The 19,992-nt window shown below is 39.6% G+C and overlaps 1 protein-coding gene across 4 annotated transcripts in view; it reads right to left on the reverse strand.

The window, feature by feature from the left end:
* The window catches only part of LOC118780438 (6-phosphofructo-2-kinase/fructose-2,6-bisphosphatase 4-like), a 37,901-nt gene that overhangs the window by 11,066 nt on the left and 6,843 nt on the right, over positions 1-19,992 (reverse strand). For 3 of the 4 annotated variants that reach the window (XM_036532905.1, XM_036532904.1, XM_036532907.1), the window contains exons 1-7: positions 10,376-10,565; positions 3,685-3,801; positions 2,790-2,886; positions 2,266-2,332; positions 2,024-2,098; positions 1,473-1,529; positions 1,025-1,146 (exon numbers count right to left, since the gene is read on the reverse strand). In XM_036532905.1, the coding sequence (XP_036388798.1) occupies positions 1,025-1,146; positions 1,473-1,529; positions 2,024-2,098; positions 2,266-2,332; positions 2,790-2,886; positions 3,685-3,801; positions 10,376-10,499 (659 nt within the window). In that variant the 5' untranslated portion in view covers positions 10,500-10,565. Of the gene's footprint in view, positions 1-1,024; positions 1,147-1,472; positions 1,530-2,023; positions 2,099-2,265; positions 2,333-2,789; positions 2,887-3,684; positions 3,802-10,375; positions 10,566-19,992 lie in introns of those variants that run through there. The other variant, XM_036532906.1, reaches the window with a different exon arrangement.

Here is a 19,992-nt window from a genome sequence, read left to right on the forward strand (position 1 = left end):
GGTCCATGCTCTTGACATTCTGATTGACATCCATCTCATACTGAAACAGGCACATGTATAATGTAAACTATATAGTATTTCATGTAGAAAATATGTGCACATCCAGTATGTTGCAGTATCACGAGAGAGCAGTAACAAAGTGTCATCACGTTGGAGAGGCCAGGGATGGCACAGGAGCTGAGAGTGACAGTGGGGAAAATTACCACTGCCTGACCTGACTATTCAAAACCCCAAGTCACAAATCGGTACATGGCGAAGGTCCCCTGTATTCACTCTGCTGTCTAGGAATGTGTAAACATTTGCCTTGTGTTGGTAACCACCAGCGTTTTATAGTACACAGAGGTAAAATGAAACAAATGAGATTCCTTCATTCGGGTCATGACAATTATCTCAATTATACTTTGCTGCTAAATCTTCACAGAACCACTTCAGTTTACAGCTAAGATACCACTTAATGGCCATGTACTGTCAATGTTACTTTGCCCTTTCTTCTGGTTAACAACCCACAAAATCTGGAATACATTTTGCTAATTGCTGCAAAACATTGCAGCTTTACCACACTTTTCCTGCGCTGTAAAATTAAATGCAACCAGCTTCTCTTTTCTCTTGCAGATGTGGAGGCAATGTCTGCCTTGCTGATTAAAGTGTCCCTCAGCTGATGCACAGCAAAAAGGTTTAAGCAGAGGCCATCACATGACAATGTCCCTCTCAGGACATCCTTGTGTTTTTATCCCACTGAAGTGTCCATGCCCAGAGTACAGTAAACCCAACAATTCTCTCAATCAGTTAACATCCCTCCTCTGAATTAAGATCTTCCTCTTTTCCCCAAAAACTCTAAAAAAAACAATGCTGAATTGTGCAATCATTCTGCAACTGACCCATAAATGAAACACAAGGGAAGTAAATGTCTGCAGTGGCTGCTAATATCACATTTCATCAGACGTGATGAAATATGAACTTGCAGAACATTTTCTGTGGCAATGATCTGGCCGACAAACTGTAACCCGGGGTGCAGGCAACATACCTGTCCAGAACCTCATCTAGGGGCTGGTACGAGTTCTCATAGCACTTGATCCTCTTCATGAAATCCTCTATTGCCTCCTCTGTGTTGCAGTCTATGTAGTCAGGGCTGCCCAGCTTCACTTGCTGCAGGTTCAGGGACAGAGCAGAGAGGACATGTGATGAGAGGAAAATTGTCTCTTTCTCTGTCTCCCTGTTTCAAACCACAATATACCCTTTAACAGTGTTTTTCCACTGGTTTTCATTTTACCCTCAACTACCTCATTTGTCTGACTGCAGTTAATGAAATTTAGACAAACATTTAAAAAGCATTACGAATCATGCTCCAGTCATTCACTGTGCAGTAAAAGTAAAATTGCATATTTCATTAACGTACGTTTATATAGTTGAATCAAAATTAGGTGATTTCAAAATCACTTCATCTGAAACGGTTGACAGGTGAATCCACTCACCACAATGTTTTCTGCAATGACATCTGGGTCTTCACAGACAGATTCCACAAAGAACACCTTAGAAATGAACAGAGGTGATAGAGATGAAGGTAGAAGACCAGAGCAGCATAGTACTGTGACATGAGTTCTACACACCTTTTAGTGACCTTTCACATTTGGCATCTGACAAGCTCTTCTGAAGTAATAGCAGGAAAAGGTTGTGAAATTGCTTTGGTTTCATATTTGTACAATACTGTCTGTTTGCCGCCCTTGAGACTATTTTTGTAGACAGTTTTTTTTTTAAATAAAACTCGCAACAGTTACACTCGCATATAAGGGAAATAAATGGATAAGACCGGGGGCAAGCTACTTTTGCAACAGAAATCTTCTGCAAATCCATCTCCTCAGCAGGGGCCAGCAGCGCACTGCCCTGATATGGCTGCGTTTCACTTAAGCCCCGGTATCTGCATTTCGGCATGTAAACAGATGTGCATCTAAACTCTGTGAAAGTCATCTTAACCCTCAGCAGAAGAATACCCGACCCTGTCTTTTCTCAGCCCATGCTGCACTACCTTAAAGCCATTCTGCACAGCAAATCTCATGATGGTCCCTCTTCTCTCCCTCGTGGTATTGGTGGCATCAAACACCTGATTAAGGAATACTGTCCATTACACATACCATCCAGTCCGCTCTGTGCAACAACACTGACATAATTACAACTTCCACAGACTGGAAAATTGCTTCTCAGGTACATTACTTATAGATGCATCATGTAGATCAAGTAAAAAAAAAAAGCGAGATCATGGTAACTTACCGCCACCTGCCCCCCCTCGTCACTGAGGTACTGTCGGACATCGTTCAGTGCTGCCAATGCACACTGCCTGAGGTCGACACACAACAGCAAGGTCAGCAGCACTTCTACTCATCACTCAGATCAGCCAATCAGGTCATTCTGAGTGTGTTCACTTTGCTAACTTCTACAGATGCCGCTTTGCATCGATCACTGCTGACTGGTGCACTGTACTGTTACTTTGCTGAAATAAAAATAACTTATGAAAAATAATCAGCTTCAAAGACCAACCAAAGATTCATTTTTGGATAATTTTGTGGTTCCTTCTTTTTCTTCTAATATGTCCTAAGATCAAATGCATATTTAAAATTACTTTTCTGTTTTTCTCCCCTGTGTTTTGAAACGATGACAATAAATCCCAATTCTAGCAAAGCGTAGCCTATAAACAGGAGAAAACTATGATGTATTAAGTAAGACTCCTTCTGTGAACTTTGTTCCTTCAGGCACATGTCTGACACATTGGACATGTGGTCAGGCATGTCCCTTACCTCCTGATCTTCAGGCCCTCCTCATTGTCTGGACGGAAGAACTCAAAGGACTTGTAGATCTTCACGCACTCACGACGGTATTGGCCCACGTTGAACTCTGGAATGAGAAAGACACAGGGGACCTTTTACTTACTGTGCTGTTAAGTACCATTCTGAATACACTGAGGGGTAGAAAAAATGAATACAGTAACAAGAGCCTGATGGTTTCTCCATCTCCATCCATGCCCTAGGAAAGGAGAGAGAGAGAGAGAGAGAGAGAGAGAGTGTGTGTGTGTGTGTGTGTGTGTGTGAGAGAGACTGTGTGTGTATCTGTGGCTGCGTGTGTATGTGCATGTGTGTTTGCATGTTAGGGATGTAAATGACACACACTTCCGATAGTCAATTAGTTGAGAAGAGCGACTATCAATTAATCATTGTTAATGGAGAACAAAATATATTAATTAACAGTGACAAAGTTTTTTCCCTTTCATAGGATTTGCTGATAAAATCAGTAAGACTCACATTATTACATAGTATGGAGTCATTTAGCAGCAACTCCTGAATCTCAATTCTTTTTCTGTCAAAGCACTCATTTCTCTGCAATCACAAGCAGCTGCATGTAAAATATGCAGTGCTCCTGCTCAAGCCAGCCATCTCTTTAACTGAAAAGGCTGAAAAAGGAAAAAGAAAGCACTGCTGCCCCAAGAATACTATATATCATCATAAATTAGCACTGGCCTATTTTTGAATAGTCTGGGGAAAAAAAACTTTGTTGACAATTAGATTTTACCGTTGACATTCGTGTCTGTGACTGACAGTCGATTAATTGACAGATTGATTACATCCCTAGCAAATGTATGTGTGTCTGTGTGTGTGTGTGTGTGTGTTGGGACTGCCAGGCCTGATCTATCCTTACCTTTGGTGGGCACGCCAATCCAGTTCAAATAACGGGTCAGTTTCTTGGAGATGTAGGTCTTCCCTCTGGCTGGAAGGCCCACCGTGACAATGAGGGTAGGACAGTTGGTCATACAAACTGCAGGCAGAGAGAGAGAATGCTCTGTAAAATGATCCACTGTAACCACTGCTGAACACTGGCAGTTCCTCACATTCAGCTGACAGGTTTAATTTCTCAAGCTAACTGTAACCCTGGGCAGTTTTGAAAGGCCAAAATATGTGGAATAGTAACTAAATAGCATATGACAAACTACTCAATAGTATATAATTAGGTAATGTAGTTTGGATGACAAAAAATTAAAATCTGATCTAAATCAAGAGACATCAATCTCCTATAACAGACCCACCACCCCTGAAAATAAGCTAACAAAGAACCATAGAAATCTAAGCATCCCTGCTGGGTTCTTAGCATGAAGAAAATCATAAGAATTGAATCCTTAGGAACTTATTTCTATTACTCCAGCCAGGATTATTATGGGCCAGGATTTTTTTGTTTCATCACCATTACAGGTTACAACTTAACAAGAGTCATAATTAATTAGTAAATATTATCCTTTTATTTATCAGTATGCATTTGGCTAGCACCTTGCATTGGATACAGTCCAAAAACACATATTTGGTCTGAGCATTTTTTCTTTCTTTGCTTCAGAGGGATACAGCAAAAAGCAAAAAAAAGAGGGGCCAATAAGAAGAACTGCAGAGAAGAGTTACATTAAGTCTACCTGAAGCCACAGCTGAGAAGGTAAATTGTACAGCCACTGAGAAGCTCAGTACTCAATGTTACTTTGTTATTCACAGTTCAGTAGCCCACTGTACAATCTCTGATTGGTCTCTATCCTGCCTCTCCCTGGGTTAACCCTTTCCCTTTCCCCTGAGATCTGAGCCTGCTGCTGGGGAGAAGGAAGAGGGAGAAAGTCAGAAAGAGGAAGAGGGACAGAGTGAATGGAGAAGAGCGAGAGAGAGAGAGAGAGAAAGAGACGGGGAGACAGATGATCAGCAGAGATGAATGGTCCAATTGTGCTGGTTCTACAGGCATCTCTGGAATCAGTCACGAATCAGGGGCCAATCCAAGCAGACTGAGCCCATTGAGGAGCAGTGGAGCAGCAAGCAGCTCGCTCACGCATGCTCACACTGCTCCCAGCTCCTCCGACATCGCCGAGCTTTCGCTAGCCCACGCCCCGTGTTACCCTGAGATATCTGCCAGTCCCCGACACTCGGAATGAGAAAAGAAAAGGGTCAACTGCTGCTACCACCTGTGGCTTTGCTTATGAACTGTCACAGTTCTGGCAGTCCTACCTCCAATGAAATTACAGAAACAAAAACCAAATAAGCATGCTGTGAAATACTTGGCAGTATGGCAATTGTTCTATGGACAAAGGTTCCCACTTCAAAGTGATTAAGTAATTAACTGATGAAACAATTATGGGAGTATCTCCATCTTGTCAGTAGCTGGCTGTCCATCAGGTTGTCTCAGGGCAGGCTGAGACCAATTGGGTCACATAAAATGTTAAAATGCTAACATGTTTAGATGCACATGTGGCCATGATAATGTACAAGAAAAAGGTTTATTTTTTCACCTGCGCCACTGACAGATCAGTCAAAGCATTCTGACCTTGACCAAACCATCCTCTATTGAACCATGATTCAAAGAAGACATTATGCTAATGTGTTTTATTGTGTAAATAAGCAAATGACAAAAACTACAATTGTGAAGCGGGATCAAAAGAGGCAGATATTAACTTTCTTTAAAAAGGAGTTTTGAAGAGAAACTCGTCTGAATGAGTGAAACACACATGGGACAAAAACTGCCCCCAAGCACAGAACACAACCACAGACAGAACTTTTCGCTTTGACTGGGAAAAATATTTACGCCCTTTCCCAATGAGCAAAGAGAAAAATGTAACATTGTGCAAGACTAATTTTTGCCAATAAAAGATAAAATGTGGTAAAACAGTTTCTCAAGTTACGTGCAGGGAAGTGTAAATTACAAAAGGAAACGTTGACAGCTAAGACACACCGCCTAGTTTATCACCGCAGTGGAAACACTTGGCACACTTATAAATTTGGCACATTAGAAAACATCCATACATTAGTTCAACATGCCACAATGAAGCAAACTGAGGTATGACAGAGCAAAGAAGTCATGCAAGTTGAACTTGCTTCCCAGGTAAAATGTGGCAGATAGCAATATGGATACCTGAATCTTTGAAACTGTTGAGACTTATCCTTTTACAAAATTACAAAGAATTATAATTTAATGATTGCCATACACCTTACTGGACAGCAGTTTTTCAGAATTTGAAAAGGAATGGTGACTTAACATTTTTTGTTATTGGTTTTTAGTACTTCAGGTTTGACAAACAGCAGATTATATAATTATATAATTAACTGCATATTTTTGCGCACAGCTCTGTGCGCAAAAAAAAAAGAAAAAAAAAAGAAAAATTCTGACACGGCACTTTATGTTGCCAAAGAAGACCTGAAGGAAACTCTCTGGACATACCACCAATGGTGCTCTGTCCTCCAATGGAACCAGTCATTTTTTATTAAAAACAGCCCCTTTTGTGGGTAAGCTGAATTGTTTTCAGTTTTTGTCAGTGTGTGTGCTCTTAAGCTTTCTGTTGTGTGCCTACATTTTTTGGGAAGCAAAAGTGCTCATTGCGTGTAAAAAAAAAAAAAAAAAAAAAAGAGAGCATCTTATATAAACAGTTAACTAAAAAAACTTGGAAAAACCAAACACAACAAAACTATATGAGATGAAGGTTTGAGAAGAAACCTGGTGTGATAGTTTGCATTACCCAAAGAAATTTAACTTGAAAGGAGATGGTTTTTTTCTTTTATTCGAGGGTATAAATTCATATAAGCATATTCGTTGGGGCAGAGGTCAACTGTGTGCAGATATCACCCCACTGTTGCACAATGACAATAGCATGGGAGACACCACAGTTTCCACTCTGCTTCCCTGTCTTTGTGTCAAACAGCAGTTATAACAGAATGACGTACCTCCCCTCCACCATCTCTGCGTTAAAAGATATTTGTTATGAGGGTTGGAAAGGATTGCTACCTCCGTCTGCATGCCACTTCAAAGAAAAGAATGTTCATGCGAACCTTCTGACTAGTTTGCCCTAAGCAATAATTATCTTGCTCTTAAGTAAATCAAGAAATACTAAGCCCTCCCAGAAGGCATATCTCTATATTAAGAAGGCACATAACAGGTTTTTACCTAGAAATGTTCCAACAACATTCCCAGGTATGGTGTGAGATCATGTATTTGTTCATTAAACCATTCAAAATGAAGCAAACTATATGTTGCTCACAAGAATGGAATTTAAACAGTCAACACAACTAATTCATGGGCCATTTGTTCTTTGTTCTTAAATTAATCAACAGAATACAGAATGTTAATTCAAATGGAGCTGACCATGAGATCACTTATCAACTACTTACTCTTATTTGTCAATAAGGAGAGCATATACACCCTCTATAAAATAACAAAAAATGTATTTGTATTATTTACTGTCCTTCCTGGGTACAGATCTCTGAATACAGATCTCTTGCAAAGAGAACTGGAATTTCATGCTGTATTGATGGATGAATCATTTGAATATTCAATCTTGGCAGCCATAGAATTTTAGGGAACAGCACATCAATTCATCCCAAGCATGGGCAGCATTGACCCAGAACCTTCATCTTTATTTCCCATTTAGGCTGTCATGTCATTCCAAACTAAAAAGTGCCTTTTGTCGATGACATCTCATCAACTCCCAACATCGTGCTCCCACACCCAATCCCCTTCAAGCCACTGTAGGGTCCAGGATTATGGTAAAATTCTCTGTATTGTCCATTAGGACTAACCTGTGAGTTAAAGTGAGCCACACTCTATGGGGTCTGTAGAAAGCTAAAATGTGTTTTGGATCTCTGCCACTTCTGCAGGGTGAGCTGAGAGTATGGTTTGAGAGAACAGTATGAGGAGACAGTCCCGGTTGGGCTTGAGCACTACATTGCAGGTCTGCGGGCCCCAAAAATCCCAGAGCCAACAGCAGCAGAGCTGAGTCAGCCGGGAAACGCGTGCTCTCCAGAGACGGGCCTCGGAAGGAGAGACGAACGGGAGCTGCGCAAAAACAAAACTTGCCGAGTCACAGACTCCCAGACTACCGGCGCGCTCAGAATGAGTAGAGGACGCACGAGGTACATCTAATGAGACACAGTAACTTAACAGGGACACACAGGGATTCCAGATGGCTTTTTGGCTTTAAAACCAAAGTGCTGTCAGAAATCCATTAGTAAAACATCTCTTGATTTTTAAACCATGTGCTCTGGACAGGGTTGGTGGGGTGTGTATCTTTGAATAAAGTTATATTCTAGCATTCTATCTACCAATAAATGTAAACAAATAAAAAACTCAATATGCCACATTTCACAACTAAACCGTAAGCACAAAGATGCTCACATATATCTCATCAATGAACTTGGGGATTTCTGATGGAATACCACAGTAGTACCACGTATGTACTATGTACTGCATGACTGCATACATGAAAATACAGTCACAATAAATTTCCTTTTGCTTCATATTTCCAAACAACAAGGAATCACAGGCCAGATAGCAAACATCTACCAGCTGGCTTTTCACATTTTGATGATTTGTTTAATAAATACTGCCTACAGTATACAGTAAGTGAGAGAGATACAGAGATACAGCGTGTATGTGAGAGAGAAAGAGAGACAAAGAGAAAGAACAAGATTTTCTAGGATGTGGATTTCTATCTTTATCACCCTCAGATTGGTGAATGGATAGTTAAAAGGGTATTCTGCAGTGTAACCAAAAATAAGGGCAGAAGAACCATACTGATGAGATCCAGCTGGGAACCAAAAATGTGCCCAAAAGTTCAATTCCCCCACCTTCCCCCCATCTCGTTGCTTGGTAGTGCACAAACACTTAACTTTCAGGATAGGGCAGACGATGAGTTTTGGCCAGTTTGGTGAAGGATGAAGAATGAGTCTGACAGGGGGAATTGTGTGTCTTGCGCTCACCTTGCCAAGGCATCCAGCTGACCACAAACTAAAGCCACAATAACAGGATCCTTCTAGTCTGTGAAGCTAATTAACAAAAACACATGTTTAACTTGGCTGTAAGACTTGAAATGAAAAGATTTAAGTATTTCACACCATCAGATAGGGGTGTTTTCCACAATGCATTGCTGTGCCTGTGGATAAATGTGTGGTAGAGACAGGGCTGCACAACTCTTATTACTGCTGCAGTGCAGTGACAACAGTGCAAATCAGCTCTTGCTGGCCTTATTTGCAATGCTGCAGACCTGTTTTTGTGCTCGGAAAACGAGAGTCCTTTTTTATGACGTGACAAATCCAGCGACACGCATGCCCCGCCAATCAACAGTTTTTGAAAATGCTTCTTTTTGACAGTTTTCACCAAAATCCAAATGGAGTGATCATGGGGCTGAAACTTCTCTGCGACAAGAAATGTCACCTCCATCACAGATAAGTGGAAATACGGGAGATGCGTGGCCTCCAGTTTATAACTCATGGTGCCGGTTGCTATTCTGCTGAGTACAATACCTGTGGGTTATCCGCATGGTTTACCAGTCCTTTCTCAGCTGTGCTGGGATCCGGCCCGGCAACAGTCCCATGCATACTTTACTTCAAAACATTGTGCTATAAACTACCAATGTCATTCAAAGGCTGCAACAATTGAGCAAACAACAGAAAATCTGAATGACAAATTACAGGACGCGTAAATGTAAATAATAAAATATGAAGGAAAAACAGATCACCGCAACATCAAATATAGTTTTTAATTCGTCCATATTGATGCCAACAGTTCGATTATATCTTATTCAGTACCGAAGGCGACCAGATGGGTTACTGTGGTAAGAGGGTGTTGCAACACGACAGTAGCTACTGCGCTGAAGGAACTACGCTGGTTCGCTCAAAATCCGTATCTCTATAGAATGGTACTTGAGTAGCCTACACTATCTACGGGCATACTAAGGGTAGCTGTTGGAAAGGCACCCCAGGGGAGCGATTATTTATAAAACAGCGATTTGAAAGAGATCTTAGACATATTCCTGGTAAACGAAGAGGTGTGAATCGAAATTTATTTGTATTTGTTCCAAAATCACATCCAAGAACATAAATACGAAAATAGCCAATCGTAGTAAAATATCCCACAGATAACTCAGAGTGCGCGTACACAGATAACTTTGACCACGAGCAACGCCAGCACACAGTTAAATTCTATCCGTGCAATAAATCCAGCATTTTCAAAATGCATCAATCATAACTGATACCACACGATAAGTTAGCTACCTATTGCAATACGACATTTTAAATTTCTCAGCCAACAAACAGCACCTGATCCGAAGAAAATGATGCAATATTTCACCCCTCAAGCAATAGCTAGTAGTTAAGGTCAGTGAACGGCAGTGGAAGATCAACCAAGGCAGCACTACTCAGCTAACCACAGCATTAACGCATTTGCATCAAACTAAACACGTAAACAACACGTTTACTTATGGTAGTCTAATCTATATGTAGTGTTTTAAAGTTTATCTGGGTAAACGTCTTTGCTTCATAAAAACACCGAAATCATCTAACGCGGCGTCAATCCCAGCCGGTAATGCAGCGTGCCTTACCCTTTCTTTGAGAAATGTGTTTTTCTGGAAGCCCATTTTTGCAGGGCATCCAGATTTTCTTCAGCGGATTCTGTGTGAGCTCACGGGGTGAGGTTGCCATCGTAACGTCTTCGATAGAAGTCATCCTGGTTGTTGCACCATGACCCGTTTTCAAAGACTGCAAAGGGTGAATGCTGTTCACAATACTGTAGTGCCCAGCTACAGCAGGGATGTCATATCGGCTGAGGAAGATCAAAAGAACATCCCTACCGTAATCTCGCGAAGTTAGGCGCACTACGAAAGCAGAAAACCGGTTTCATACAGCCATCGGGAACACTTAAACAACACATATAATTTATTTAAAATAAACAATGTTCTTAAACTACCGCATTCTTATTTGCCAAATAAAAATACGGCGGTTTACAAATTTAGAGTAGCGATAAATTCTTGCATTTCTAATAAAGTTCGTGTCGTTTTTAAAACTTATTTTTCTATACAGTGACGAATTGCTCTGATCAAGATTTTCTAAAAGAGCATTAACTCTCATGTAAAATGCCACACATAATGATAAAATTATGTATAAAATATTATTAGGCTATTTAACGTATTGACATACAGATATTTAAACTTCTTTCGCATTATTATTCTAAAATTTGTGGAATAGGGTATTTTCCTAAATGTTGGGATTGTTTTATAGTGCAGTCATTTATTACACCCCGCCGATCTGACGAGCAGAAAACATCGCATGAGACGAAGTGTCGACATTTATTCTACTCTTATATAACTGACTGAAGTATATACAGCATATTGAATTGTATGAGTAACCTTAATAATAACATGTGGAAAACGGGTGACACGAATAAAATCACCTCAACTTTTCAAGTGCTACCATAAATACGGCACAGTGTACCCAAATGTTTGACAACACGAGGAAGGGGCACCTCAAGGAAAAAAGGGAAAAGAAGCAGCAGTTTCATGAAAAACAAAAAGTCTTCAGCTGTTCACATGCTACGCACATGGGGCGAGGATGTTTATACGGTTTAAGCCAATCAAAAAGAAGACAGGAATAGCCTCGACCAATGGACAGCCTTGTCAAGTTGGTCGGGAAGGCGTGTTCACTGCTCGGTTCCTTGCTGATAAACACCGTGCACAGCACATGTTACGAGCCGCTTTATCGAAAATTTGCAGTGTGAGACTAATTTAGCAGTCATGTCCTCAATTTCCATGTTGAAGTGGCAAACCTCTTGACTTCTCATGTGATACAGTGGCCATGTTTAATCGTCAACCTAACGATTGATGGAATTCTTTCATTGGTGTGTTCTCCATATTATAAAATATCAGCGCGTGAATATCAGACAGATTTGTACCTGGACGGAGGACACACAAAACACGTGGGTCTAGGCCTGAAGAAAATTCATTAATTGTACATTAGGTGTTACAGAAGTAATAGGCAAACCCTCAAAAATATTTCAATATATAACTGCCTGTTTATGCATGCAGCAAAAAAAAAAAATTCCCGAACATAACACTAACATATTGATATGGTGATTCAGTAAGTTGAGGTATGCACTCCTGGTAAGCAGAGTGCTAGATGGGGGTGGGGGTTCATTTCCTGACTGCATTTTCTGACTGACAATGCTTCTAAATGGCACCATAACTGTGGGCTTTTAAAAAACTGAACACTGTAAACAGTTCATTTTCCAGTCTGTCACTTCCTCTAGATTTTCACTGAAAGATTGGACCATGGGCGAAAGCGGCCCACAGACGGCACGACTACTTTTCTCATAATTGACATGGAGAAAACATGGAGAGTGAAAAAGTCAGGCTTATGAATGGAGACAGTAATGTTGATACTTGTGCATTTGTAATTCCTATTTTTGAGAGACTACAACAGAAAATGTTAATGACACTCATTGTAAGAACACAGGGCATAAATGGGAGGTAATATGTTTATTGACATATTGATAATATATGAAAAACTAGGAAATGATGTTAAAGATATGTTCGTATCCCATTTTACAAAAAAACAAGGCTTGTTGCATGTGCCAGACTTAACAGAGCTTGGAGAAAATCTGGAGATCTAACATACAGTTAGCCTAGGGTAATTTGTTGTCTCGTGCATAAAGCGGGCCAGCAGAATGCAGCTGTGCAAAATCCACAAACTGGATACAATCATATTTAGCACACCCATGGTACTACACTGGAAAACAAAATACTGGCATTTAATTGCACTATGCTGCCCCCTTGTGGTTGGGAATGGGATAAGAGTACAGCAAGTATAGTATTGTCACGTTAATTAACTCAATATAGGAATATAGGCCAGTACTTGTCATGTTAATTAACTGAATACATAATTACTTTTTCAATTTAGTTTATCACTAAATATAAAATACACTTGCAATGCAATAGCAATTCTATAATAGGCATGTGTGGTTTAAAAAACAAAACAAAGATTGTATTTACATGAACCCATACTGTAAGCCTAGTTTTTATGTTCCTGTCTGTCTAATCCTGGTCCCTGATCCCTGTGTGTACTGGTCCCTCAGTGGTGGAATGAACTCCCCATCGGGGTCAGGACAGTGGAGTCACTGGCCGTCTTCCAAGGCAGAATGAAGACCCACCTCTTCAGATTGCATCTCGGCTCTACCTTCCCTCCTCCTGACATTTGCTACTTGCACCACTTGCTATTTATTTTAAGTGTAACATCATGATGTGTTTTGGATTCTGTGATCTAGTGACTGATGTATGGTAGTATACTTGGTGTCCCTTGTCTACTCAGGTTGCACATGTTAACTTGTGGTAGGACTTGAGTAGTGTTATGCTCACTCACTGGTCTGGGAGCGTTGTTAGCTTGGTCTGACACTGTTACATTACATTACATTATGTCGTTTAGCAGATGCTCTTACCCAGAGCAACTTCCAAATAAGTGCTTCACTATGCTAAAAGTGCACTGTTGCTCATTCTGAATGGGTACACTTCTGTTCTTTTGTGCTGGAAGATGCTCTGGATAAGAGCGTCTGCTAAATGAATGTAATGTAATGTTACAAGTTGGAAGTTCTAGAATTATAACTTGACCATAAACAGGAATTTAGAATGACATATACCAAGCAAAGGAGTATTTTGAATTCATGTATTTGGAATAGGACAGATGAGATGAGTGATTTAAAACTGATACTAGACATGTAAATGGCATATTCTGAAATTAAGTCAAACATATATACAGATATAGATATACAGATATTTGAAATGACTGTACATATATGACTACATTGCAAATAACTCTTAATTCAAAACTCCGGAGAGGTCTGATACCATCTGCTGGGAGGCTTGCCAGAAGAGAGCTGCAGTAGTGGAGAGCATCATGACTTAGACAAAGAGTTGTACTGGCATAGGTTAAGTAAGACAAAACTGGCACAGGTTTGACATAATTCAATTTTAGGGCTAATTCCACATCTTAAAGATGGCAGAAGTATACACACCACCTGTCTAAGGGGAAAACATAATGGTCCAATGCCCAAAGATGATTCCACTATAAACAGAGGCTCCAACTATACATGGTGGAAGGTCTGTCCTCTCCCACCGTGTTGTGGGTTGCAAGCACTGGAAAATGTTCTCTTTTTTGTTGGTCACCATGCAGGGATTAATTTTGATTTACACCCATAGCTCAACTCAGCTTTAACCTCATAGGACACATATTTCTTCCTCGTACTCCTAACAGTACAATGTTCATGGTTCAAAAGAAATGCGAGCATGACATACCATAACAAATTAATTGTAACATGCAATGTTAATATATATTCCTACAAAATACAAAATAGCCATGCAACAGAACCTTTTTATATTCAATTAAGCTAATTAAGAATTTCTCCATAAATGGATGACAGTTAGCTTGTGAAACAGTGATATATTCTTTAGTATACGTATTTCATTTCCAAAACCTGAAAAAAGAAACATTTAAAAGTACGAGCAAGCCCTCTAAACTAACAGATATACAGTATATATAATTTATCAGACTGATTACAGTTAAATGGTTACTCTTCCATCCAGCAGAATGAATTGTGTCCTCTACACAAACCAATCCCAACTGTTGTCCCAAATTTTTAAAATTTAATAAGGTACTGTATCTTTAGCCATTCTGAAAATGTAGCCAAAGCAAAAATGTTGCAAACTGCATGGGCATTCTGGTGTAGTGCAGTGTTATTTTGTACTTCATCTGCTGTAGGGCATAAAATGTGTTGGGCATTTGAGACCTTCAAGGCACCCTAAGTAAACATTTTCCTTAATATGTTTTATGTACCCACAAGCTTCATCTATCAATTTGTTTTGCAAATGACCCTTATCTATAAATTACTATCTACAGAGGAAGATTGCATAACACAACTAAATTATAGGCACTATTATCATTTAGGGGAACAACTCTAGACCAAACACTTCATATCACACTGCTCAAAGTTCAGACACTGCATGTGAAAGGAGAACAATACTCCACAGGGTACTCTTATATTTTTTCAATATTGTTGGCCTTTTTTCTGACTCCAGGCCAGTGCTAGACTGGTCTCAGATGCTGCACAGATTCCCCTCAACAGGCTGCATGGCAAAAATTGTGTGTGACATTAAGTAAATGTTCATATTTCTGGAAGAAGGCATCTGGAATAGCAACCACTAGGAGGCACACTCAGTTTAACTGAATGTACAACCACACATGTGTTGTGTCATTCATACAAAAGCCATCTCTGCACCATAGGAGAGGGGCCTTTGGACAGTGTGATCTCTTCCTCGGGCCATTTTCTGCAGTGTCTACCAATTTCTGAGTTCCTCTAAACTACAATGTATAATCTTAGCAGTATAGTGTGCATATGCATGACTATAATACCACATTAAAGAACACCCATGTGGGGCTGTGGAGAAGATATACTTTGTAGGCCAAATACTACTGTAGACAAAATACTGTTGTTATGCAGACAAAAAAGAATGCTTTCTTTCTTTATTAGTGTTTTTATTTACAGTGCATATCTCATTTTTGGTCTTTCCCCCTTCTTTTGCTTTTAATAATTTTCAATTTTCATTTAAATACAAGAGAACTTGGAGCTGAACGACTGACAACATTGTCTCATGTTCTCTGTATGGAGCTGGATTCCATACAGTGCACAACTACCTGGCTAGTATTCTGTAATCATATTCTCTATACATGAATATGCTTCATAAGGGTCAAACCATGCCAGGTATATGAGGATGGTCATTGATAATCTCAGATTTTGCCTTGAAACCACTTTTGTGTGTTTTTGGGCATACTTAGTTAAAAAATTAGAGTACGCTACTTTCCCAGGTGGGAATTGAAAAAAACAAACACAATGATACCAACATGTATTGCACCTCACCCAACTTTTCAGAAAAATTCCCATCCTCACATTTGAAAGGCTTCCAGACAATAAACAACCTCAATCCCACCCTTTCCTCTGCGAGAGCTGAGTATTGCTAAAAATTCTTTAGGGACCAGCCTTATAAACACTAACAAACACTACTTATTCAGGCTTCCCCACTTTAAATGACCATTCTCCAAAATTAGGAATTTGCAGTTGTATTCATTCAATGCATTGTGGATGGCCACTTTTTTGAGGTTAAAGAACTATATAGCTGTCACACAACTGGTTTACCACATTGTGTGAGTATTTTTGTGCATTGTGTGGGTGGACCAAGATCATGCACTTATCTATGAAAAAGCTTATTTGTACTATGCACATAAACAGACATAAAACAGACAACTGCTAAATGTGTCACACAAAACACTATCACCTTGCCATTGGACATGATGATTCACATACAAAAACAGAAAAAAGTATGCACAAGATATTTGATGCTGAATCACATACATTGCTGTGAAATATGTAAAAGAACAGCATCATCTGAAGTTTATTCTTCCTCTGATCTCAGAATGGTGCATAAACATTTACATTTACATTTACCACCTGTATAAAATAAACACCAGCAGCAACCATCATGATAGCCAAAACACTGGGGCAGACACCTTCATCTTTGTGATGCACTAAAACTAGATAGAACCATCTCTGAAGGGTGTTGCACAGTGTTGTACCCAGTTTTGAGTGAACTGGCAAAACATTTGTGTCATTACATAATATTACTCATTTTGAACTTAACCCAAATTTCCCTGAACTGAAACTAGGTGTGGTTCCACTTTTCACCACTAGAGAGAGCCTTATGCTTATTTGTCTTGCATGCAGCATGATCATGGTTTTAAAAGAGGAAATGCATGCTGTGAGTCCCTGGAACCCGTCACTGAGTTGCTAGTCTGCCTTCAGCAACTATACCCTAAACAACTGGTTTCAAAATTCATCAAAGTTAGAATACAGAAAGCAGCTTGTCTCAAATACCAAGCACAAAGAGGCGACCAGAATTTTAAAGGACTGTTTGCATTCATCTTCCACGATCTAAACTGAAACAGTTTATTCCAATTTGCATTTATTATCACTTGACTCTTTGATACTAATCTTGGGGAACACAGCTTGGTCTCATCCATTCTTACATTGTCAGTAGTCAGGACTGCAAGTCAGAGCCTTCCATCAGAAGTGACACAACGGGACACAGACACCAAAGATCTACCCTACATTTTTCAGTTTTTCAGTACCCACATCTCCTGTGAGTGTTGCCCACAGATCTGTGATTGCGTGTCCCAGTGCGCTCTCTCTCTCTCTCTCACTCTCTCACACACACACAAACATTTGCCAAAAAAATCTTCCATGTTATCAAAAGAATACCAATGAAATAAGCAGCAACATCCATTTGCTTTGCAGCTTATACAATTTACATTAATGGTATGTTGAGTATTTTAATGTTTTTTTTCCCTTAAAAAATCTTTCAAATTCTTTATTATGAAACTATGGCCATCCATCCTCAAGCCATACCTTATATGTTGTATCTAAAAATCTAAAGCCATAAATCTGCATGACTTGACATTAACCCTGCTGGAATTCAGAGGTGTGTCTAACTCTGCATTGTCTCAGGTGCAACAGTATTACTGCCAACACTCTGGTCACCATTCTCTATCACACACCTCCAGAGCCTCACGCATAAATTCAAACTCTAAAAATACCCTTTACAAATTTATCAACTGGAATACTCGGGCATATGGCACCAAACCCCAAAACTGATCCATAACTGGAGCATCAGCATGATGAGGACATGAACAACCCACTATGGCAGCTGTAGAAATTTAAATTCATGGTTTGCAAACTGCACTTAACAGAGGTTCTTGAACATCCAGAATGGTTACATGATTTCACAGATATACTATATAATCAAGGGGTTGGCCCGTGTGTTAGCATAGAAAGCTCCAGGCAGTGGCGGCGGGTGAACTGGAAACAGGGGAAGCCCGAACACTACCTTTAAATCTATCATTACTCTCAACCTGTTGCCCTTTATTCCCCTTGATTAACAATAAAACAAATCATTCACAGAATAATGGACACCAATGCCGTAATTAGAATAATGATTATGCTCACCAAACACCGCAGATTATCTGAAATTTGTGTGCTATTGCGAAAGCTACAGCATGAGATTGTTTAATTAACAAGGATGGGAATTTGAATAATTAAGTGGAAAGTAATCCCAAAGCTTTCTCTTACATGTTTCACATTATATCTTTCTTGTGTTACAAATTGTGTTTTCAAATTACAAAACAGAGCTAAATTTTGTTAAATCGATTTAAATTACTGAGAATAAACTTTTGGGTTCGGTTGAGTGCAATGAACAATAACATTTAGAACACAGACCGCACAAAAGCTGTGATGTGTCATCCCCCAGGCTTCCCCTGTTTCTAGCTCACCCGCCGCCACTGGCTATAGGGTCCTCCAAATCTGTTCAGAGTGTCAAGAGGATTAATCAGATCTCGTAACATACTTATCCACTGTATCATACTAGTCTATACTTTCCTAACACAGGTAATTAATCCATTTATATGCATGAGGTGAGTAAGACAGCTTGGATGTCACAAGTGCTAAAACAAAGACAAGGGCTTGAGTGCCCTTTTTGTTTTCCTGCAGATACCGGGAGGGCCTTGAGCCAGTGGGGAAAAACAGGATTAGTGCTTTCTAGAGAGAAATAAAAGAAGTGCTTAAAAATCCAGTACTTGATTAAAGCCACAGTTCTCTCCATGATGACAAGGTCCAGCTTTATTGGTGGAACAAAACACATTCTGAAACACACTGCTCATGGTAACTAAGAATATTAAGGCTGATAATCCCAAAATCTTGATTTTGAGTATGTGGAAAGTCCAGGTGTCTCAGAGTACACCCAGAACAATGTGAGGCTGCCCTGTAACAGAGCTACAGTATGTTGACAAAGCCTAGGTTAGGTTGTGTGTTTTTGTCACACAGACACAGTGAATTTCCATGCTGTGGATCTTCTTGGAGCTTACAGTTACATTAGATATAAACACTCAGAAATTTTTCAAACATCCGTCATGCAAATTAACAGGTAAATCCCATTCAAGAGGATACATTCAGTGCTTCCATATAAAGCACAGACATGATGTTATGCAATCTTGGCCTCATTGTGACAGTGGTCTGAGTCATACCAGCGGCAGACTACACAATGTGCTCTGACTGGGGCAGCTGGATATGGAACAGAACATCAACCACACAGTTCACACTTCTCTGGAAAATTCTCAGGAAATTCTGTTATTCTTCTCTATATAAACAAGTCCCATGAAATCACATGGATGATTAATACAGCTTCTCCAAACCAAACATGCAGTTCACTCGACCTATTCAGATTGCTTGTTATTTTAAAGCACACAGTGTTATGCCAGCCATAATATATAGCATATAACACATATTATATCATAATATATTAATTTAAATTTAAACAAATAATAAAAGAAAAATATAAAAACAAGACAACTGTAGGCCAAGACAATTCGGTCAGACAGTAGTTGGAAGGTTGGAAGGGTTCTGGAAAAAATATGAGTAAGGATCAGAAAGGTTCTCTCCCTGGATGGATTTACATTTTGTAGGTGTACTTGCTGCATGTCTGTGCATACTGACATTATGAGAGGTGTGGGAGGTCTTGATACTTATTATACGTATTTAAAGTATGGTTCTTATAAGTTCAGTACAAACCAACCAAATTCTGGCAGTCATCAATTAAATACAAGCAGAAATATTCTATATAATACAATGAATTCATCCTGTTTACTGTAAAAGTGAGAGCATGGCAACACCAACAGGCTACACAAGGACCTCAGCTGGGGTTTTCTGATTAAGAGCAGAGCACAACTCAGAGACAGACACATAAACAAAACTTCACAGACTGGTGTGTAGAATAATGGCTTAACAAAACACTTAGTTTTAATACGCAAAGTATTGCATTAGGAAAACTGCAACTTGTCTGTGTTCTAACACAGATATCTAATCCCAACAAAGGCACCAATAAAGAATGCATGGATTTGGAAACCAAATCTACAGCTAGGTTATTATCTCTTATCTGGGCTTTGGAGTTGCGCCAGCTTGAAGAAAAAGAAGCAATCATGGTGGTCTTGCGGTTTGTTGTCCATTATTTACTCCAACCTCCCTTCCCACATATCAATCCATATACTCTCATCTATCATAGGTCCAAAAGCCTTC

Source organism: Megalops cyprinoides, chromosome 7 (genome assembly GCF_013368585.1).
Source record: "Megalops cyprinoides isolate fMegCyp1 chromosome 7, fMegCyp1.pri, whole genome shotgun sequence".
NCBI classification, from domain to species: Eukaryota; Metazoa; Chordata; class Actinopteri; order Elopiformes; family Megalopidae; genus Megalops; species Megalops cyprinoides.